The sequence below is a fragment of the Furipterus horrens genome, unplaced genomic scaffold (genome assembly GCF_987537825.1).
Source record: "Furipterus horrens unplaced genomic scaffold, mFurHor1.1.pri manual_scaffold_17, whole genome shotgun sequence".
In the NCBI taxonomy this organism is placed as follows: domain Eukaryota; kingdom Metazoa; phylum Chordata; class Mammalia; order Chiroptera; family Furipteridae; genus Furipterus; species Furipterus horrens.
This window is the reverse complement of record NW_028327187.1, coordinates 92991182-93007852: the sequence shown is the minus strand read 5'-3', so window position 1 is coordinate 93007852 and position 16671 is coordinate 92991182. Positions and strand designations below refer to the sequence as shown.

Genomic DNA, 16671 nt, shown 5'->3' with positions numbered 1-16671 from the left:
CTTTCATGTGCTGGGAGATTTTTGATTAGTGCTTCAATTTCATTAGTTGTTTACTGGTCTATTCAGGCTTTCTGCTTCTTCTTGATTCAGTTTTGGAAGATTATATGTTTCCAGAAATTTGTCCATTTCATCTGGGTTGTCAAATTTCTTGCCATACAGTTGTTCATAGTAATTTCTTACAGCCCTTTGTATTCCTACGGTATCGCTCGTGATTTCTCCTCTTTCATTTCTGATTTTGTTTATTTGGGTCCTCTCTCTTTTTTTTTCTTGAAGAGCCTGGTTAAAGGCTTGTCGATTTTGTTTATCTTTTCCAAGGACCAGCTCCTGGTTTTATTGATCTTTTGAATTGTTTGTTTGGTCTCTATGTCATTTAATTCTGCTCTGATCCTGATGATTTCCTTCCTTGTACTCATTCTGGGCTTTGTTGTTGTTCCTCTAGTTCTTGTAGCTGTAGGGTTAGTTTTTTTATTTGAAATTCTTATGTCCTTTTTAGGTAGGCTGGTATTGCTATGAACTTTCCTCTCAGGACTGCTTTCACTGTGTCCCATAGATTTTGCGCTGTTGTGTGTTTATTTTCTTTTGCTTCCAGAAACTTTTTGATTTCTTCCTTGATGTTATTGTTAACCCATTAATTATTTAATATCATGTTATTCATTCCCCATGAGTTTGAATATCTTTGAGGTTTTTTCTTTGCGGTTGATTTCTAGTTTCAAGGCATTGTGATCTGAGAAGATGCTTGATATAATTTCAATTTTCTTGAATTTGTTGAGGCTTTCTTTGTGGTCTATCTTTGAAAATGTTCCATATGCACTTGAAAAGAATGTATATTTTGCTTCTTTGGGGTGAAACATTCTATATATATCAATTAAGTCCATTTGATCTAGAGTGTTGTTCAATGCCTCAATATCCTTGGTGTTCTTTGCTTCAAGTATCTGTCCTTTGTTGACAATGGGGTGTTAAAGTCCCCTACCATGAGTGTGTTGCTGTTGATATCCTTCTTGTATTCTTCCAATATTTTCCTTATATATTTGGGTGCTCCTATGTTGGATGCATGTATGTTTACCAGGGTTATCTGTTCTTGATGGATTGTTCTCTTAAGTATTATGAAATGCTGTTCTTTGTCTCTCTTTATGGCCTTTGCTGTGAAATCTGTTTTGCCTGATATAAGTATTACTACCCCAGCTTTTTTTTTCATGTCCATTTGCTTAGAATACTTTTTTTTCCATTCTTTCACTTTTAGTTTGTGTAAATCTTTTGTTTCGAGGCATGTCTTTTGTAGACAGCATATATGTGGGTCCTGTTTTCATATCCATTCTGCTACCTAAGTCTTTGATTGGATCATTTAATCCACTTACATTTAAGGTTATTATTGACAGGTATTTGTTCATTTCGCTTTGTACCTGTGTTCCTCTCCTTCTCTCCTTTTCTTCTTTTTCTTAAAGCATTCCCTTTAGCATCTCTTGCAATGCTAGTTTAGTGGAGATGTATTCTTTTAGTCTTCCTTTGTCTGGGAAACTCCTTATTTCTCCTTCCATTTTGAAAGGGCCTTGCTGGGTAGAGTAGTCTTGGTTGTAGGCCTTTGTTTTTCAGTGCTTGAAATATTTTTTGCCATTCCCTTCTGGCTTGTAGTATTTCTATTGAGAAATCAGTTGATAGTCTTATCGGAGCTCCCTTGTATGTTATTTGCTCTTTTTCTCTTGCTGCCTTTAGGATTCTCTCTTTGTCTTTGAATGTTGCCATTTTAATTATGATGTGCCTTGGAGTGGGCCTTTTTGAGTTCATCTTTATTGGGACCCTCTGTGCTTCCTGTATTTGTGAGACTTTTTCTCCCCTCATGTTCTTGAAGTTTTCTGTCATTATTTTTCCAATCAGGTTTTCTATCCCTTTCTTTCTTCTGATATGGATATTATTACATTTCATGTTGTCCTGCAGCTCTCTTTAACCGTCTTCATTCTTCTTAAGTCTTTTTTTCATTTTGTTGCACTGTCTGGGAATTTTTTTCTATGTTGTCCTCTAACTCATTGATCCAATTCTCTGCTTCATTTAGCCTGCTTTTGATTCCTTCTACTGTGTTCTTCAGTTCAGAAATTGTATTCTTTATTTCTTCCTGGCTCTTATTGATGGTTTCTATGTCCTTTTTAATGCTGGTGTGGTTCTCAATAAGTTCTTTGTAGTTTCCCTGGAGTTCTTTGTAGTTTCCCCAGAGTTCATTGTAGTTTTCTCTGAGTTTGCTGAGTTCATTGAGCTTCCTTATTACCATTGTTTTGAATTCTATGTCTCATAGTTTTCTTGCTTCTGTTTCATTTATCCCTCCTTCTGGGAATTCCTCCGTTTCTTTCAATGGGTTGTTGTTTTTTCATCTCTGCATTTTATGTGGCTGTTCTTGTTTGTTTCTGTGTCTTAGATTGATTTGCTTTAACTTCCTGCTTTTGTGTTGTGACTTTCGGTGGTAGGAGTTCCTTGGGATTCAGTAGTGCAGACTTCTTGATTTCCTGAACTTGATGCTCTTGGGATGCCTTTTATGCCTTTTATTTGGACTGCGTGGTAGAATGTTGGTTTTTCTTGCTGTCGTGTTTCTCTGTAGTGGGTCCTTCCCTCCAGCCTTCTGACTGAGAGACACTCCACGCACTTCATTTTGTAAACAGTTGTTGAGCTGCTGCTAAAACAAAGCCACCAGCCCAGGCAAGAATCCCACACCCAAAGATATTCTCCATCCTCAATCACCATGTCAATACTAATGAGCCAGTATTAATAAGGATGTAATGAGATTGAGACTATTATAATAAAGGAAAAATAAATAAGAGTTGACTAACTGAAAGAAAAGTAATTTTTGAGAAGGGAGAGGGCAGAGCAATAGTAGTAGTGAGTAGGGACAAGGCAGTGAGAGAAAAAAAGTAAAATTTATATCATATATTAAAAAGAGAGGGATGAAGGTGGAATGAATTAAGAGAGGGGAAACATGTAGTATTAGGTTTAAACAGAAGTAAAAATATATACATATACATATATACATATACATATATACATATAGTGTGTGTGTGTGTGTGTGAAAGAATAAACACACACACAGTGAAAAAAAATAATGAAAATGAATAAGAAAAGAGAAAAAAATAAGCCCCAAATTACAGAAAAAAATTCACCACAGCACTACCAGTAACCTATTAGCTAAGATTAATGTAGTTCGGATGGGAGTAAGAGGTAAAAAAGAAAGAAAGAGAAGCTTAAGAGATGTCTGGAGGAAAGGGAAGTGATTTGGGAATGATGGAGGGAGCAGTAATACTTACAGTGAGGAATGAAAACCAGGCTATGACAGGGAAAATTTCAAATTTAAAGTGAGAGAAGGAAAGGGCTGGAGGGAGGTACAGATGGATTTGAAGAGGGGAACAATAAGATTTGAGATTTGAAATACCAGAATAGTGAAGATCTATGAATAAAGTTGCAGGAATGTCACAGATTGTTCAAGGTGGGGATAGAGTAAGTGTATTTTATGATTGAAAAAAGAAGAAAAATGAGTGCCAATTGGAAATGAGTGGTAGTAAGAGAAAATATAGAATTTAAAACAAAGATAAGAGGAGGAAATAAAATGGTAAAATTGATTGATAAAAGGCAGAAATCAAATGGTAAAGTTGATAAAAGGCAGGAGCAAAATATGAGATTCAAAATAAACTATAACATAAAGACCATTTACTTATAATGCATAGACTGGGAGGACAAAGAATGACTATTTAAAGGATATGTATGAGAAGGTCACAGTGTAATTTGTCATTGTAGTTTATTTTTTCAGTTTCTTCTCTTTCTGAAACTGCCCTATTGACTTAAGCTTGTGTCCAAGTCTGGATCTAGGCAGCCTAATCTCAACTATCGGTGCTCTTCTACCAGGATCTCTCTCTTTTTCTGTTTACTCTAGTCACTCTGTAATCTGCAATGAGGCTTAAGCACCATGGGGTGGGGCTAAGTACTTTCTTCAGAGGGGGCTACTGCTTCCCCTCTGGCTGTTGCCAAGTTAGGGGAGTGGTCTCCCCAGCTGGTTTCTCCCACAGCACTGAAGGTCTCCAGTCCACCTCTCGCCCCTGCCAGAGCCCGGAAGAAGTGTGCACAGGAGCTCCCCTTAAGAATCTTGCTGCGCCTCCAGCTGTTCCTCCCTGGTCAGCGAAAACAAACAAGCAAACAAATAAACAAACAAAAATGTTGATCTATGCCTCTTGGAGCCACCGAGTCTCCAATCTACCTCTCACCCCCTGCCGGAGCCTGGGGCAACTGTGCGAGCAAACTCCCCCTAAGAATGTTACCACGCCTCCAGCTGTTCCTTCCCCGTTGGCAAAAACAAAACAAAAACTACTGTTGCTTTGGCCTCTTAGAGCCTCCAGGAGGGGAGCCTCCAGGAAGGGAGCGATCTCCCCAAATGATTTCTCCCGCAGCCCTAAATGTCCACGTTGCGCCCCACCGTAGCCCAGAACAAGTGCACGTGTGTGAGCAAGCTCCCCTTAAGAATCTCATGATGCCTCCAGCTGTTCCTCCCTGGTTGGCAAAAACAAACAAACAAACAAAAACCATTGCTTTATGCCTCTTAGAGCCAGACCCCTCCTGGCTTACTCTCAGCTCTGCCAGTGGGCCCAGCCTGAGTTTCAGCACCAAAACCTCTCAGGGAAAACCTTCCAGGTGCTGTAAAATCTCTCTGTACTCACAGCCGCAGTCCATGGGCACTAAGCAGGCAACATGTCTCTTCTGCAATCTGCACCTGACAGGTTGCTAGGAAGCAGCCTCCTGTGTCCGCCCACAGCCAGAAAACTCAACTCCTGGCAGTGTTCAGTGGTTGTACTGCTTGTATGTATGATTTCTCAACAATTTAGCCAAAGACCCAGACCCAGGGGAAGACTAGCACACCTTTTCATTGAGTCCCTCCCGGCTGGACAGGGCGCCCCCAGAGGTAACGCAGCCTCCAGGCCTCTGCACTTCCCAGGCCTTCGCTCTTCACCCCTTTGGATCCCTGCTACTGAGCTGATCTGCCAGCGTTCCCTCACAGTGCAGCTGGAGGTGCTGGGCTGGGGTGGGGGTCCCTGGCTACTCGCCTTAGAAAGTGCGGGCCAGGGTTCCTTCTTTATCCTGTGCTGTTCCCACGCTTCTGTCCCAGTTTGCCCTATCTGAAAGCTGCTCTCACCCATTCTCTGCTCTCTGTCCTCCAAGTCTCCTCTGCAGTAGCACAACCAACAGGTTGCTGACTACCCTGCCATCATTTTTCTCCCCCCAGGACATCTATACTTGAACAGAAATATACTTAACAAAAACCCACAGAACACCTATATTTATATAGTTATATATAAATACTTTCCTACTTTTGCTGTGGCTCTGTGGATTGAGCATCGGCCTGCGAGCCAAATGTCGCTGGTTCGATTCCCAGTCAGGGCACATGACTAGGTTGCATGTCAGGTCCCCAGTTGGGGGCATGAGTGAGAAGCAACCACACAGTGATGTTTCTCTCCCTCTCTTTCTCCTTTCCCCTCTCTCTAAAAATAAAATAAACAAACAAAAAAATAAATAAATTAAAAATACTTTTCTACTTTAAGTAAATAAGCTTAAATGTGTATGGTAATAGTCATCCTTCTTTGATCTTTATAATTATATTTTTGTACATTTTCTTATTGTTACTCTTATGACCATCACGGCCTTTTACAAGCATAATCTTATTTCATTTAATGATTTTTATTACTATAAATGGTCACAATTTGACAATCATATATCCTTGAAGTTGTTTTTTTTTTCTTTTAGCACTGCCCCTGCCATTTAAAAAAATATCTTTTGTTTCCTGGCAACAATAGTGTGTTACAGACCTATACTGATTTTATCCTGCCTGAGGATATGGAATTGGCTATCCTCTTAAGATTTCTAGTTTTGTTTTGTTTTTTTTGTTTTTGTTTTTGTATAGAACAGTATTAAGAGCAAAATGTGGGCACTAGAAATGCTTACAAGTGTTGAGGGGGGAAAGATTATGGCTACTGCTACTTCTAAGGGACTGCTGTTGGTGGTGACAGAGATAAAAGGAAAATAGTTCTTTTTTAAGTGTATAAGATCTCATCCTTTTCTTATAGTATGGGATTTCACCAACTGCTAAGAATTTCCTCCTCTACATTGACCCATTGTTCCATCCAACAGCAGAATACCTCCCTCCCATCCACTTCCTCTCTCTCTCCCTATCTCTCTCCACACACCTCTCCTCTATTTTCTAGGACAATGGTTCTCAGCCTTGTCTTTACATTGGGGAGCTTTAAAAATATTGATGTGAATCCCTCACCATAGCTTCTGATTTAACCTTTCAAATGGGCAGACTATGGCATCAGGATTTTCTTCTTTTTTTTTACAGCTCCATAGGTGATACTAATATATAACTGAGGTGAAGACCTCTGTTCTAGGAGGTATTGGACAACCTCAATGAAGCAGACCAGGCACACTCTCATCAGATTATACGATAGACGTTCCAGGGATACCAACTCTACTTTATAAACAGGGCAAATAAATGCTTGCTTGCCTTTTGTCTCCTTTGCTTGAGAGCTCTTGGGATTGTTCAAGGGAGGGAACTGTAATGCCCTTTTTCAATCTTCTTGATAAACTCATGTGTATAGGGCATTGATTTCTCCAATTGGGCTCCTTGCATCTCCCTCTTTCAGCCTCATCTTTCTTCACTCTTTCCTAACCTTGCTCTAATTACTTAAGGTTTTCAGAGAAATTGGTTTCTTCATTTATGAGGTTAAGATAATGTTTATATGTGCTATATACTAAATCTAGCAAAGTTCAACAACACATTGTAAAGTTCGTGAAAACCATAAGAGGTTGACAGACCATGGCCTACCTGTAAGAGGCTATAATAGAAGTCCAATTTGTTTCTCTGACCGAGATTCCAGAAAGTCAGCTACAATAGTTATTCCAGATTTTTAATCCTACTTGTACACACTTTCAGAAGTGCATATTTAAAGAAGTCTTTTGGGGTCAAACACCTCTCTCTCTCTCTCTCTCTCTCTCTCTCTCTCATAGGATTGTAGGTATCATAAAATTAACCAATTCTTCTGAAATAGGGAATTGATGATTGATTATAATTGTAGACCTTACTTATCTACCTCTATCCACATTACTTTCCCATAATAGAGTTAAAAAACAAACAAACCCTGCATTCTATAGTATGAAGCATCAGTATATCTGTACTGGGAAGGGAATTTTTATTAAGATCTTGAAGAAGAATAAAGATTTAAAATTCTTTAAAGATAATAGCCTATGCCTTAGGACAATGTTTCTCAAAGTTTAGAAGCTTATCAGAGTTACTTGGCAAACTTAGTAAAAGTAAAAAGATCCAGACTCTATCCTATTGTACGAGCTTGGATCTCTAGTTTAGTAGCTCTTCATTTAGTAGCTCTTCATTTAGTTTTTTTAGAGATTTTATTTATTTTTTAAAGAGAGAAAGGAGTGAGAAAGAGAGAAAGAAACATCAATGTGTGAAAGGAACATCAGTGTGCTGCCTTCTGACCCACAAATTTGGAAACCATTACTTTGTTGTATCCAATAGGTAGGGTAGCTGATTACTGTAAGTAGGGGACCTTAATTGAAGGTGATGGATTATTTATTCTTTAGGATTTGAGCTGCCTGTTCATTCAATTGAACTGGAAAGCACTCCCTACCAATGAAATGATGGACAGTCTTCTGTCTTTCTGGTCTGTTATCTTTTGATATTTGCAGAGGGGATGCTGGTTAGAGGTCTAAGAAAAAAAAAAAAGAATGGCACTTTAAGAAATATGGTGACCTCAATTCCCTCTTTTTTGGAAGTCTCAAACTTTAATATACAAATGAATCACCTAAAAGCTGTGTTAAAATGCAGATTCTGATTCTGTAAATCTGGGTTGGGTGATTCTATAGTTCTAACAGTGCTAATGGCTATTGATCTGAGGAGCAAGGTGCTTGCTTTGGTTCTCAACCTTGGCTGCATATTGGAATCTCCTGGAAAGTTTTTAAAAACACTGATCCCTAGGGCCCACCCCTTGAGAGTCTATTTTTTGATGTAATTGATAGAGATTATGGCCTGGGCATCAAGAGTTTTAAAAACTTTTGAGGTAACTTTCATGTACAGCAAAATTTGAAAACCCCTTAGTCAAACATTAAACATCACCTGTTCTGCAACTGTAAAGAGGCTCTTCTGTTCATCCCTTTCATGTTATAATATGCAATGTGCTTACATAGTTCAGAGCACTGGTTCCCAAATCCTGAACCCTTCACTGATGCCCTGTCATGAGAAGTTTCCATCAGAAGTGGTGAACTCAAAAAAATAAAGACAATATAGTAAATTTTATAAACATAAACTAATTCAATTTCAAGAATCATTCTTTGAGATAAAGTCATTCACACCTTTTTTTGGTGTCAAATGTCCTTTTATTAAGTGGAGATATTAACATGTATTTATGTGCTTGTTTCTCATGCCCTTAATTTACTAAGCAAAAAGTTGGTAATCTTATGTTGATCTCATATGTTTTTGAAAAATTTGCTGGTCCATGAAATCTGAAAATCTGGGAACTATGGGTATGAGAAATCAATGAAAATTTGAAAAAAATACGAATCTAGGAAATATTATTATAAGAATATAGTGTTTAATCTTTGATTCTCTAATCCCTGCGAGCAAGGATTCTATAAGCGAATTTTGTAAGTACCGACAGTTTTCTACAAAGTAAATAATATGTCTCAGATATATAAGAGGGACCAATTTTCAAAATATACAGGGTGAGGCAAAAGTAGGTGTACGGTTGTTTGAATGGAAAATAACACAATAATTAATAATAATAACACAAGAATAAATTGTGTTTATGTACTCACAACTGTAAACCTACTTTTCCCCCACCCTGTATCTGATAATTAAAATACAAAGTTATGAAGCCCTTACTAAATAATACTAGCTTTCATTTTTTCCATTTTCTTTTGACACTAATAATATCTACTATTTTTGATCTCTTACTATGAATAAGCCATCATACTATGCATTTTATATAGGTTATCTCAAGTAATTTTAACAATAACCCAGTGGGATCAATATTGTTATGGTTTTACAGATGAAGAAACTAATTTATAGACAAATTAAATAACATGTCCAAGGTCACACAGCTAGTAAGTTACAGAATCAGATTTAGAACCCAAGACTACTGGATGTCTTATAATTATGACTCTATTTAATATAACAACTGTCATGAGAGGATTTCCGAAATTTTTTGCCTGATTATCCAAAGAGCATATATGTATAACCCATGGACACAGACAACAGTGTGGTGATGGCCAGAGGGAAGAAGGGGCAGGGCCTGGGAGAAGGTGGGCAAGGGGGAGGATGGGGACATCTGCAATACTGTCAATAAAAATAAAGGAAAAATAAAACATAAAATAAAATAAAATAAATAGTTCCTTAAAACTAAAATGCTTAGAGCCTCTATTGTGAGGATTCCCCTTAAATAATAAGAAAAAAAGATTTTAAATTAAAGGCCATTCTTGCTATTTTTGTAAGGCTGAAGCTTTAGCTGAGAGACCACCATTATTCTGACACATGGAAAGAACTTAAATCTGGATCCTAGACTCTCCTTTCAGATTTTTATCACCTGAAAATTTGAGGCCATGTGTTGTAATGTTAAGAACATGGACTTTTGAGTTAAACTTATTTGAATATGAGCTCCAACTTAATTAGCTGTGATTCAGGGCAAGTTACTTAAGCTTTCTGTGTCTCAGGTCCTTCATCTATAAAATGAGAACAATAATATCCATCTTTCTATGAATTGTTTAAATTTGTAGCCATGATTTGATTTCTGTTGCTTTCTTGGTAGAGGGTGTGTGTGTGTGTGTTGTATGATGTTGAACATTTTCTGTTTTTTGCAGAGATGCTGATAGCTATGCAGAGTGCAGGGACAAGGGCTGAATGCCTTCTCAGGCTCAGTTTCTGCAAGAGTTCATTGCTGGCTCTGTCAGTTTCAGTTCACTTGATGGAATTAGACAACTGTAAAGGATTACAGAGAGAGGATCTGGCAGGGAGCACCTTCAGAGGGTGATGCATGTCTGACCTCAGAGAAAGGAGAGGAAAAAGGAAGAAATGGGATAGAAAGAACCTCGGACACAGTGTACCTCTAAGAAATTGTCAGCCAGGCTGATGAGGAGCCCCACCAGACTGCCCAACAGAAAATTCCTGTGTCAGGTGGAATGGCCCAGCTCTGGTGCTCCCACCGTGCTTAGTCATTGGTGGGAACAGCCTGGGGAGAGTGGGGTCTTGGAAGAAGTGCTAAAGTGGATTCTGAAGGTACAGCAGTTAAGAACTTTGAGTTTATCAGTGCTCCTCCCAGAAGGGTCTCACTTGTAAGGCAATGTGTGCGCACCTCCATGGCTTTCAGTTTTATGGTGAAAATGTATATTTGTCTGTAGGATGGTGCAAAAGAAAAATAGCTACATGCCAGGTCATTAATATTTGTCTGTATGTCTTTTTGGTCTTGTCCCTTTTAACTTTATCAACTGCTTCTTATAATTTATCATTATGACTGTGAGGCCCACATTGATTTCTTCTTTGTAAAAAACTAGTAAAATCAGTGGTCACTGTTTAGGATGTCAGAGGAACAACATCAGGCTTCTGTAATGACTACATGTTTAATATTAGCTTTTAAATCTGTTGTGTTGACAGGTGTTGTAACTTACTGAAAATTATAATTTATCAGTATTTCTTTTTTAATTTTTAAGGTTTTATTTATTTATTTTTAGAGAGAGGGGAAGGGAAGAAGAAAGAGAGGGAGAGAAACAATGTGTGAAAGAAACATTGATCAGCTACCTCTCACATGACCTCAACAGGGTATCTGTTCCACAACCCAGGCATGTGCCCTGACTGGGAATCAAACCGGAGACATTTTGGTTCACAGGCCAGTGCTCAGTCCACTGAGTCACAACAGCCAGGGCATAATTTATCAGTATCTCTTATTACTGTTTAAAATTCTGTATTAAAGAAGGAATTATTAAGCATAATTAACTCAGATTATCTTGTCTTGGATCGCTGCAGTGTGTTGTCTAGCATGACAGATGCAGTGTTGGCTCGAGTGTATAAACAATCAGATCTGGACATCCTGGCTAAAGAAGCATCCATCCCCATCGTCAATGGGCTGTCAGATTTGTACCATCCTATCCAGATCCTGGCTGATTACCTCACACTCCAGGTTGGCTTATTTCCTTGCCTTATACAGCAAAATCAATAAATAGTTCTTGACTAGCTCTAAATGGAACTGTTTCAATGATGGTATTGCTGTTTTGTTTTTAAATATTATCTTGGCAATGAATTATAGCATATGCTTGTATACTAGATAGTCAAGGAACAAGGTATATTGTAAGAGCCTTTTGTTCTCAACCTGATTCTCAACTTCTTTTAGCCCCTCTCTTATCCCATTCTTTCAATCCTTTTGCTTTTTGGTGCCACATTTAACACAGTGGATAAATAGGGAATGCTGGAAATGCAGAAAGGAAAAGCTTTCTGTAATCCTCCATATATCAGGCTCTGTGACTTGGGAGCGAAGAGTGGTGTAGTGTGCTTTGCATATTCAAAATGGTCAATTATGAAATTATCTTCTGAGAAGAATGCTATTTTCTATCATTTTAAGAAACTGATTTTTAAAACTGGAGTTAAGAACATACAGAATAGATAGCATTGAGGGTCAGATTTAGCCATGTATGCCAAATAGGGAACTTGAATAACTAACGTTGAAAGATTTATCTTGTTTGTTTTGCCACTGGGAATCCTGAAAACCATGGCTTCTGTGTCTATGAACTATTCTGTGGAGACAAGGAAAACTGGATAGGTCTATATTATTCCTCATTTGAATAAGATATATACATATAAATGTAAGGTTTAACTCAACATGAAACTCAGTGAGGAGGATAAGATTCATGCAGAGGATGATACAATGGTGTTAGATACCAAGTGGCTATTGGTGGATCTGGCTTTACATATATGCCAGATAATTTAATGCTTTGCCCTGGGGCTTTATTGTTACTAGATTATAAATTCATTGAGGCATATGAAATGTCCTATTCATCATATTGTCCCCTGCAGAACCTGGTACAATGCCTTCATATAGGAGATCCTCAAAGTGAGAGTTGAATGACTAAATAGCAGCTTATTAAGAGCATGGAATCTAAATCAGATGGACCTGGATTTAAATCCTAGCTTAGCGACCTAGTAGTTCTGTGATCTCCAAATTGCTTACCCTTTATCTTTTTTTAATATTATTTTTATAAATATAAAAATATATAAAACCTACAGATACTTCATGAAAAATAAAACAAACACTTACATGCCTATTATACAGTTTTATCAAGTCTAACTTTAGGATATTTTGTTGTTTTTGAATAAAACATTACAGGTAGAATTGAAGCTGACTGTGTAACTCTCCCTGATCTCATTTCTTCCCACCCCACAAGGAAATTATTATCCCGATGTCTGTATTTACAAATATAGACATGTATTCCCAGGCATGTGTTTATACTTTAGCTACACACATCTATATCTGTAAATAGCTCAGAGTATTAATGGGCATCTTTTCAACTTTATATGTAATACATGGGAACATACCCAACTATTATACTACGCTGTTCTAGGGTACATTGTATTTCTCCTTTCTTATACTAACACATGTAAGGTTCATAAAGGCAGGGATTTATTTTCTCATTCATTGTTATATCTCCAGGGCCAAGGAAAGTGGACATGAAAGGTGTTTAATTTGTTGAATGAATGAATGAAGGAATAAAACAAAGATTAATATTTCAAAATTTTGAAAATATGAGTGTTCATATGAGTTCATACAATGTCTTGGTTTAAGATAGTAGGACATTTTGCTATTTTTTGTGATTGTGCATTCATGTTATTTAATTGCTCTTTATAATACAAAAAATAGTTTAATCATTCGAACAAAACATTAAAATTGGAATGAAGACTGTTTCTTTTATTATAATCTACATAAGTGGATTCCCTCCCATATATAATCTCCTCCATTCTTGCCTTTTAGGAACACTATGGCTCTCTGAAAGGCCTTACCCTCAGCTGGATTGGGGATGGGAATAACATCCTGCACTCCATCATGATGAGTGCAGCAAAATTCGGAATGCACATTCAGGCAGCTACTCCAAAGGTAGGGAAACTTTCTGCCTTGAAACTATTCCCACCCCCACCCCACCCCCCGTTGACCAAAATCATCCCCAGATGCAGTTACCCAGTGAAAACAAACCTCTCTTCCATTCAAGAGCACAGGTGAGACCACAAAATTTAGGTTATGTTACCAGCCCTACTGTTATAGCTATTTGGCCTCTTGAGTACACTTTCCCATCTCTTCAATAAGTGATAGTTGTGGCTGATGCCTTTCATGCTGTGAATCTGTGTCTGAATTATCCCCTCGAATGCCCTGAAACCAGCTACAGTGATGACTGGCATCCTTGTGCATTGGTATCACAAAGGCTGAAGAAAGCAATAAAATCCAGACAGCATAGAGCTCACAAAGCATGGGGAGAATGCTGTCATTTTTTGAATAGAGTAGTTCCCCTTATCCATGCGGAATGCATTCCAAGAGCCCCAGTGAATGTTTGACACTGTGGAGAATACCGAACTGTATACGCACTGTTTTTTCCTATATATACATACCTATGATAAAGTTTAACTTATGAATTAGGCCCGGTAAGAGAGATTAACAACAATAACTAATAAGAGAATAATTATAACAATAAACTGTAATAAAAGTTACATGAATGTGGTCTTTCTCTAAATATATTATTGTACTGCACTTTCCCTTCTTATGATAATGTAAGATAGTAAAATGCCTACATGATGAGATAAAGTGAGGTGAATGAGACATTATTAAGTAAAATAAGGACTATTTAAATATAAACACTGCAATACTGTGGCAGTTGATCTGGTAACCAAGATGGCTACAAGGTGAGTAAGGACAAGCAGTGTATAAAGCATGGATATGCTAGACAAAGGGGTGATTCACGTCCTAGATGGGATGAGAGGGATGGTGTGACACTTCATCATACTGCTGAGAATGGCACATAGTTGAAAAACATATCAGTCATTTATTTCTGGAATTTTCCATTTAGTATTTTCGGACAGTGGTTGACTGTGGGTAACCAAAACTGTGAAAACCAAAACTGCATATAATGGAGGACTACTATACTAGAGGTTGATAGAAAAATGTCAATCTAATGTGAAAGTGACAGTGATGGCATTTGTACCAGCTTAGTGCTTCAAACTCAACTTGAGGGATTCATAAGCTTATAAAATCTCAGTCCCACATGGCTGTGAACCTGACTCCCACATGCGTCCTACATTGCTGTTAATCTCTGATAGAATGTAAAGGAGGCAGGACTTCTTCAGAGGTCTAAAGTGACCGTTCTGTTACATAATGAACTGGTAATATATGTAGTTGTTGCTGTGAGAAGGGGAACTGAAGGTTCAAGAATAGAGGTAGGAGGAAGATTTTCTTTTCATAGCATATCCTTATATATGGTTTGAATTTCATAACATGTAAATGCTTTACCTACATAATAACATAAAATCATAAATAAGTATACCAAAATAAAAAGTGCAGATTCCCCTAAGACAAGCCTTAGATTAAGATACCTGCAGCCTCATTCAAAATAAATAGGCCTTTTAGAGGATAAAAATTAACCCTACAAGAGACTTATAACACAAAGCAGTCCTGAAGGATTCCCACAGAATCTTTCTTTAAAATCCAATCTCTATTGAATTGTTTTCCCATTATGTTTCTCACTGAATACTAATATTCTATCAGGAGTCTTTTGGAAGGAAACTTCCCCTAAATAGAAACCATTTTAGAAACAAAGTAAAAGATAGAATTGATCCTCTCATTAATGATGAGTAATCAAAATTATTGTGCACCAGTATGTTTCTAATCAAGCATGTGTTTGCTGTTATCTCAATAGTCACTGCTGTGGTTTACTCTGATAAGCTAAGACATCCAGAAGTAAATATTTGAGGACTAAATCTTCCTCCCAACTTTTGCTTCTTGAGTTTGAGATGTTTATTTGTCAATTACTAGGAACTTGAATTTCACAATGTGGATTAATAGCTGAATTTCTCCAACAGGAAATATTCCAGCCCTTGAGGTGTTCAAGCACTCAGTCTTCACCCTCACCCTCTACTGATGTCTTGGGCCAGGTTCTCCACAAGGAGATGCCCATGAGGATTTATATACAAGTGATTTATTAAGGAAAGTCTCCTAAGGGAAACCTGTAGCAGAACAGGGGTAGCAGAACAGAGAAAGGGAAGAATCTAAGCAAGAATTCTATTTACAGTGACTAGCCATCCTGATTTACCCAAGAGTAGGGATTTCTGGGGCCATAAACTAACTATCAGAGCTAAAACTGAGAGAGTCCCAGGCAAACCAGGATAATTTAGTCACCCTAGTCCCATGTAATGCACAGTCTCACAAAAGGGAGCTTCAGCTTGATTCCACAGGTGATCTGGAGTGTAAGTTATACCCCAGAGTTATTCCAATCTGAGGAAAGAAAGGTGGGCTTTCATCCTTTGAACCAGTCTTTGGTCAAGGACAGCAAGGGGACATGGAGTGACAAATCTCCTGACACTTTTGGCAGGAAAAGCAGCTGGTAGCCAGAGGGTCATTTTCTGAAGAAGAGTAAGTGATCTGTGTGAAAAGCACAATGAAATAGAGAGAGGGAGCAAAAGCTGTAAAAAAGGACTTTCTGATGGCATCTGGGTAGAGCATCAGCATTGTGTGCTACATCCTGCCAAAACAAAACAGAACAAAACAAAATGCTTTTCCCTAGTGTTCTTGCTGGATCAGTTTGAGTCAATGCACCCTGCTGCCTTAATTTGCAGGGGCTAACAAATTACCACAAAGTTGGTGGCTTAAAACAACAGAAATTTATTGTTTCACTGTTCATTCTAGAGACTAGAGTCCACAATCAAGGTGCTGGCAGGGCCATACTCCTTTTGAAGCCTCTAGGGAAGGATCCTTCCTTGTCTCTTCCCACTTCTAGTGGCCCCAGGTATTCCCCAGTTTGTGGTTGCATCACTTTAACCTCTGTCTCCATCTTTTTCCCTTTTGGTCTGTGTTTCTGTTTAGAAATGTCTCTCTTTTATGAAGACATATTAAATTTGGGCCCACCTTGATCCAGTATGACCTCATCTTAACTAATGACATCTGCCAAGACCCTACTTCTAAATAAGGTCACATTCTGAAGTTCTGGGTGGGAATGAATTTTTTGGAGGACACTATTCTGCCTAATACATTTGCCACAGAAGAAAAAAACAGTTACCCTATTATGGTAAATAAACTCTGGGGACTCATAGAGGTAACTTTTACAACAGACAATTCTCTTTTGTTCAGCATAAACTGAAATAAAGGGTCAGATGCGACATGTGCTTAAGCTGGTGCTTCTTCACTTTATGGAAAGAATTAGCACTCTCACTACAAATCTAGTTTGAGGAAAACGCTGTGTTAATGTGAACTATTACTACATTTAGTTTTTACAGATAAAACATACATTAACAATAATCATTCCTTGCTATAAAATGTTTTTGGAAAGGATTTATTCTATTGGAGAAATAATGATTTAAACATTTTATTGCATGTCAAAGATGTTTTATTAGCATCAAAG

General features: G+C 37.8%; 1 protein-coding gene across 1 annotated transcript in view; it reads left to right on the top strand.

The window, feature by feature from the left end:
- Positions 1–16671, top strand: part of OTC (ornithine transcarbamylase) — a 65433-nt gene that overhangs the window by 32639 nt on the left and 16123 nt on the right. Inside the window, exons 5-6 of the mRNA XM_090264895.1 lie at positions 11048–11201; positions 13044–13166. Of these exons, the coding sequence (XP_090121021.1) occupies positions 11048–11201; positions 13044–13166 (277 nt within the window). The remainder of the gene's footprint in view (positions 1–11047; positions 11202–13043; positions 13167–16671) is intronic.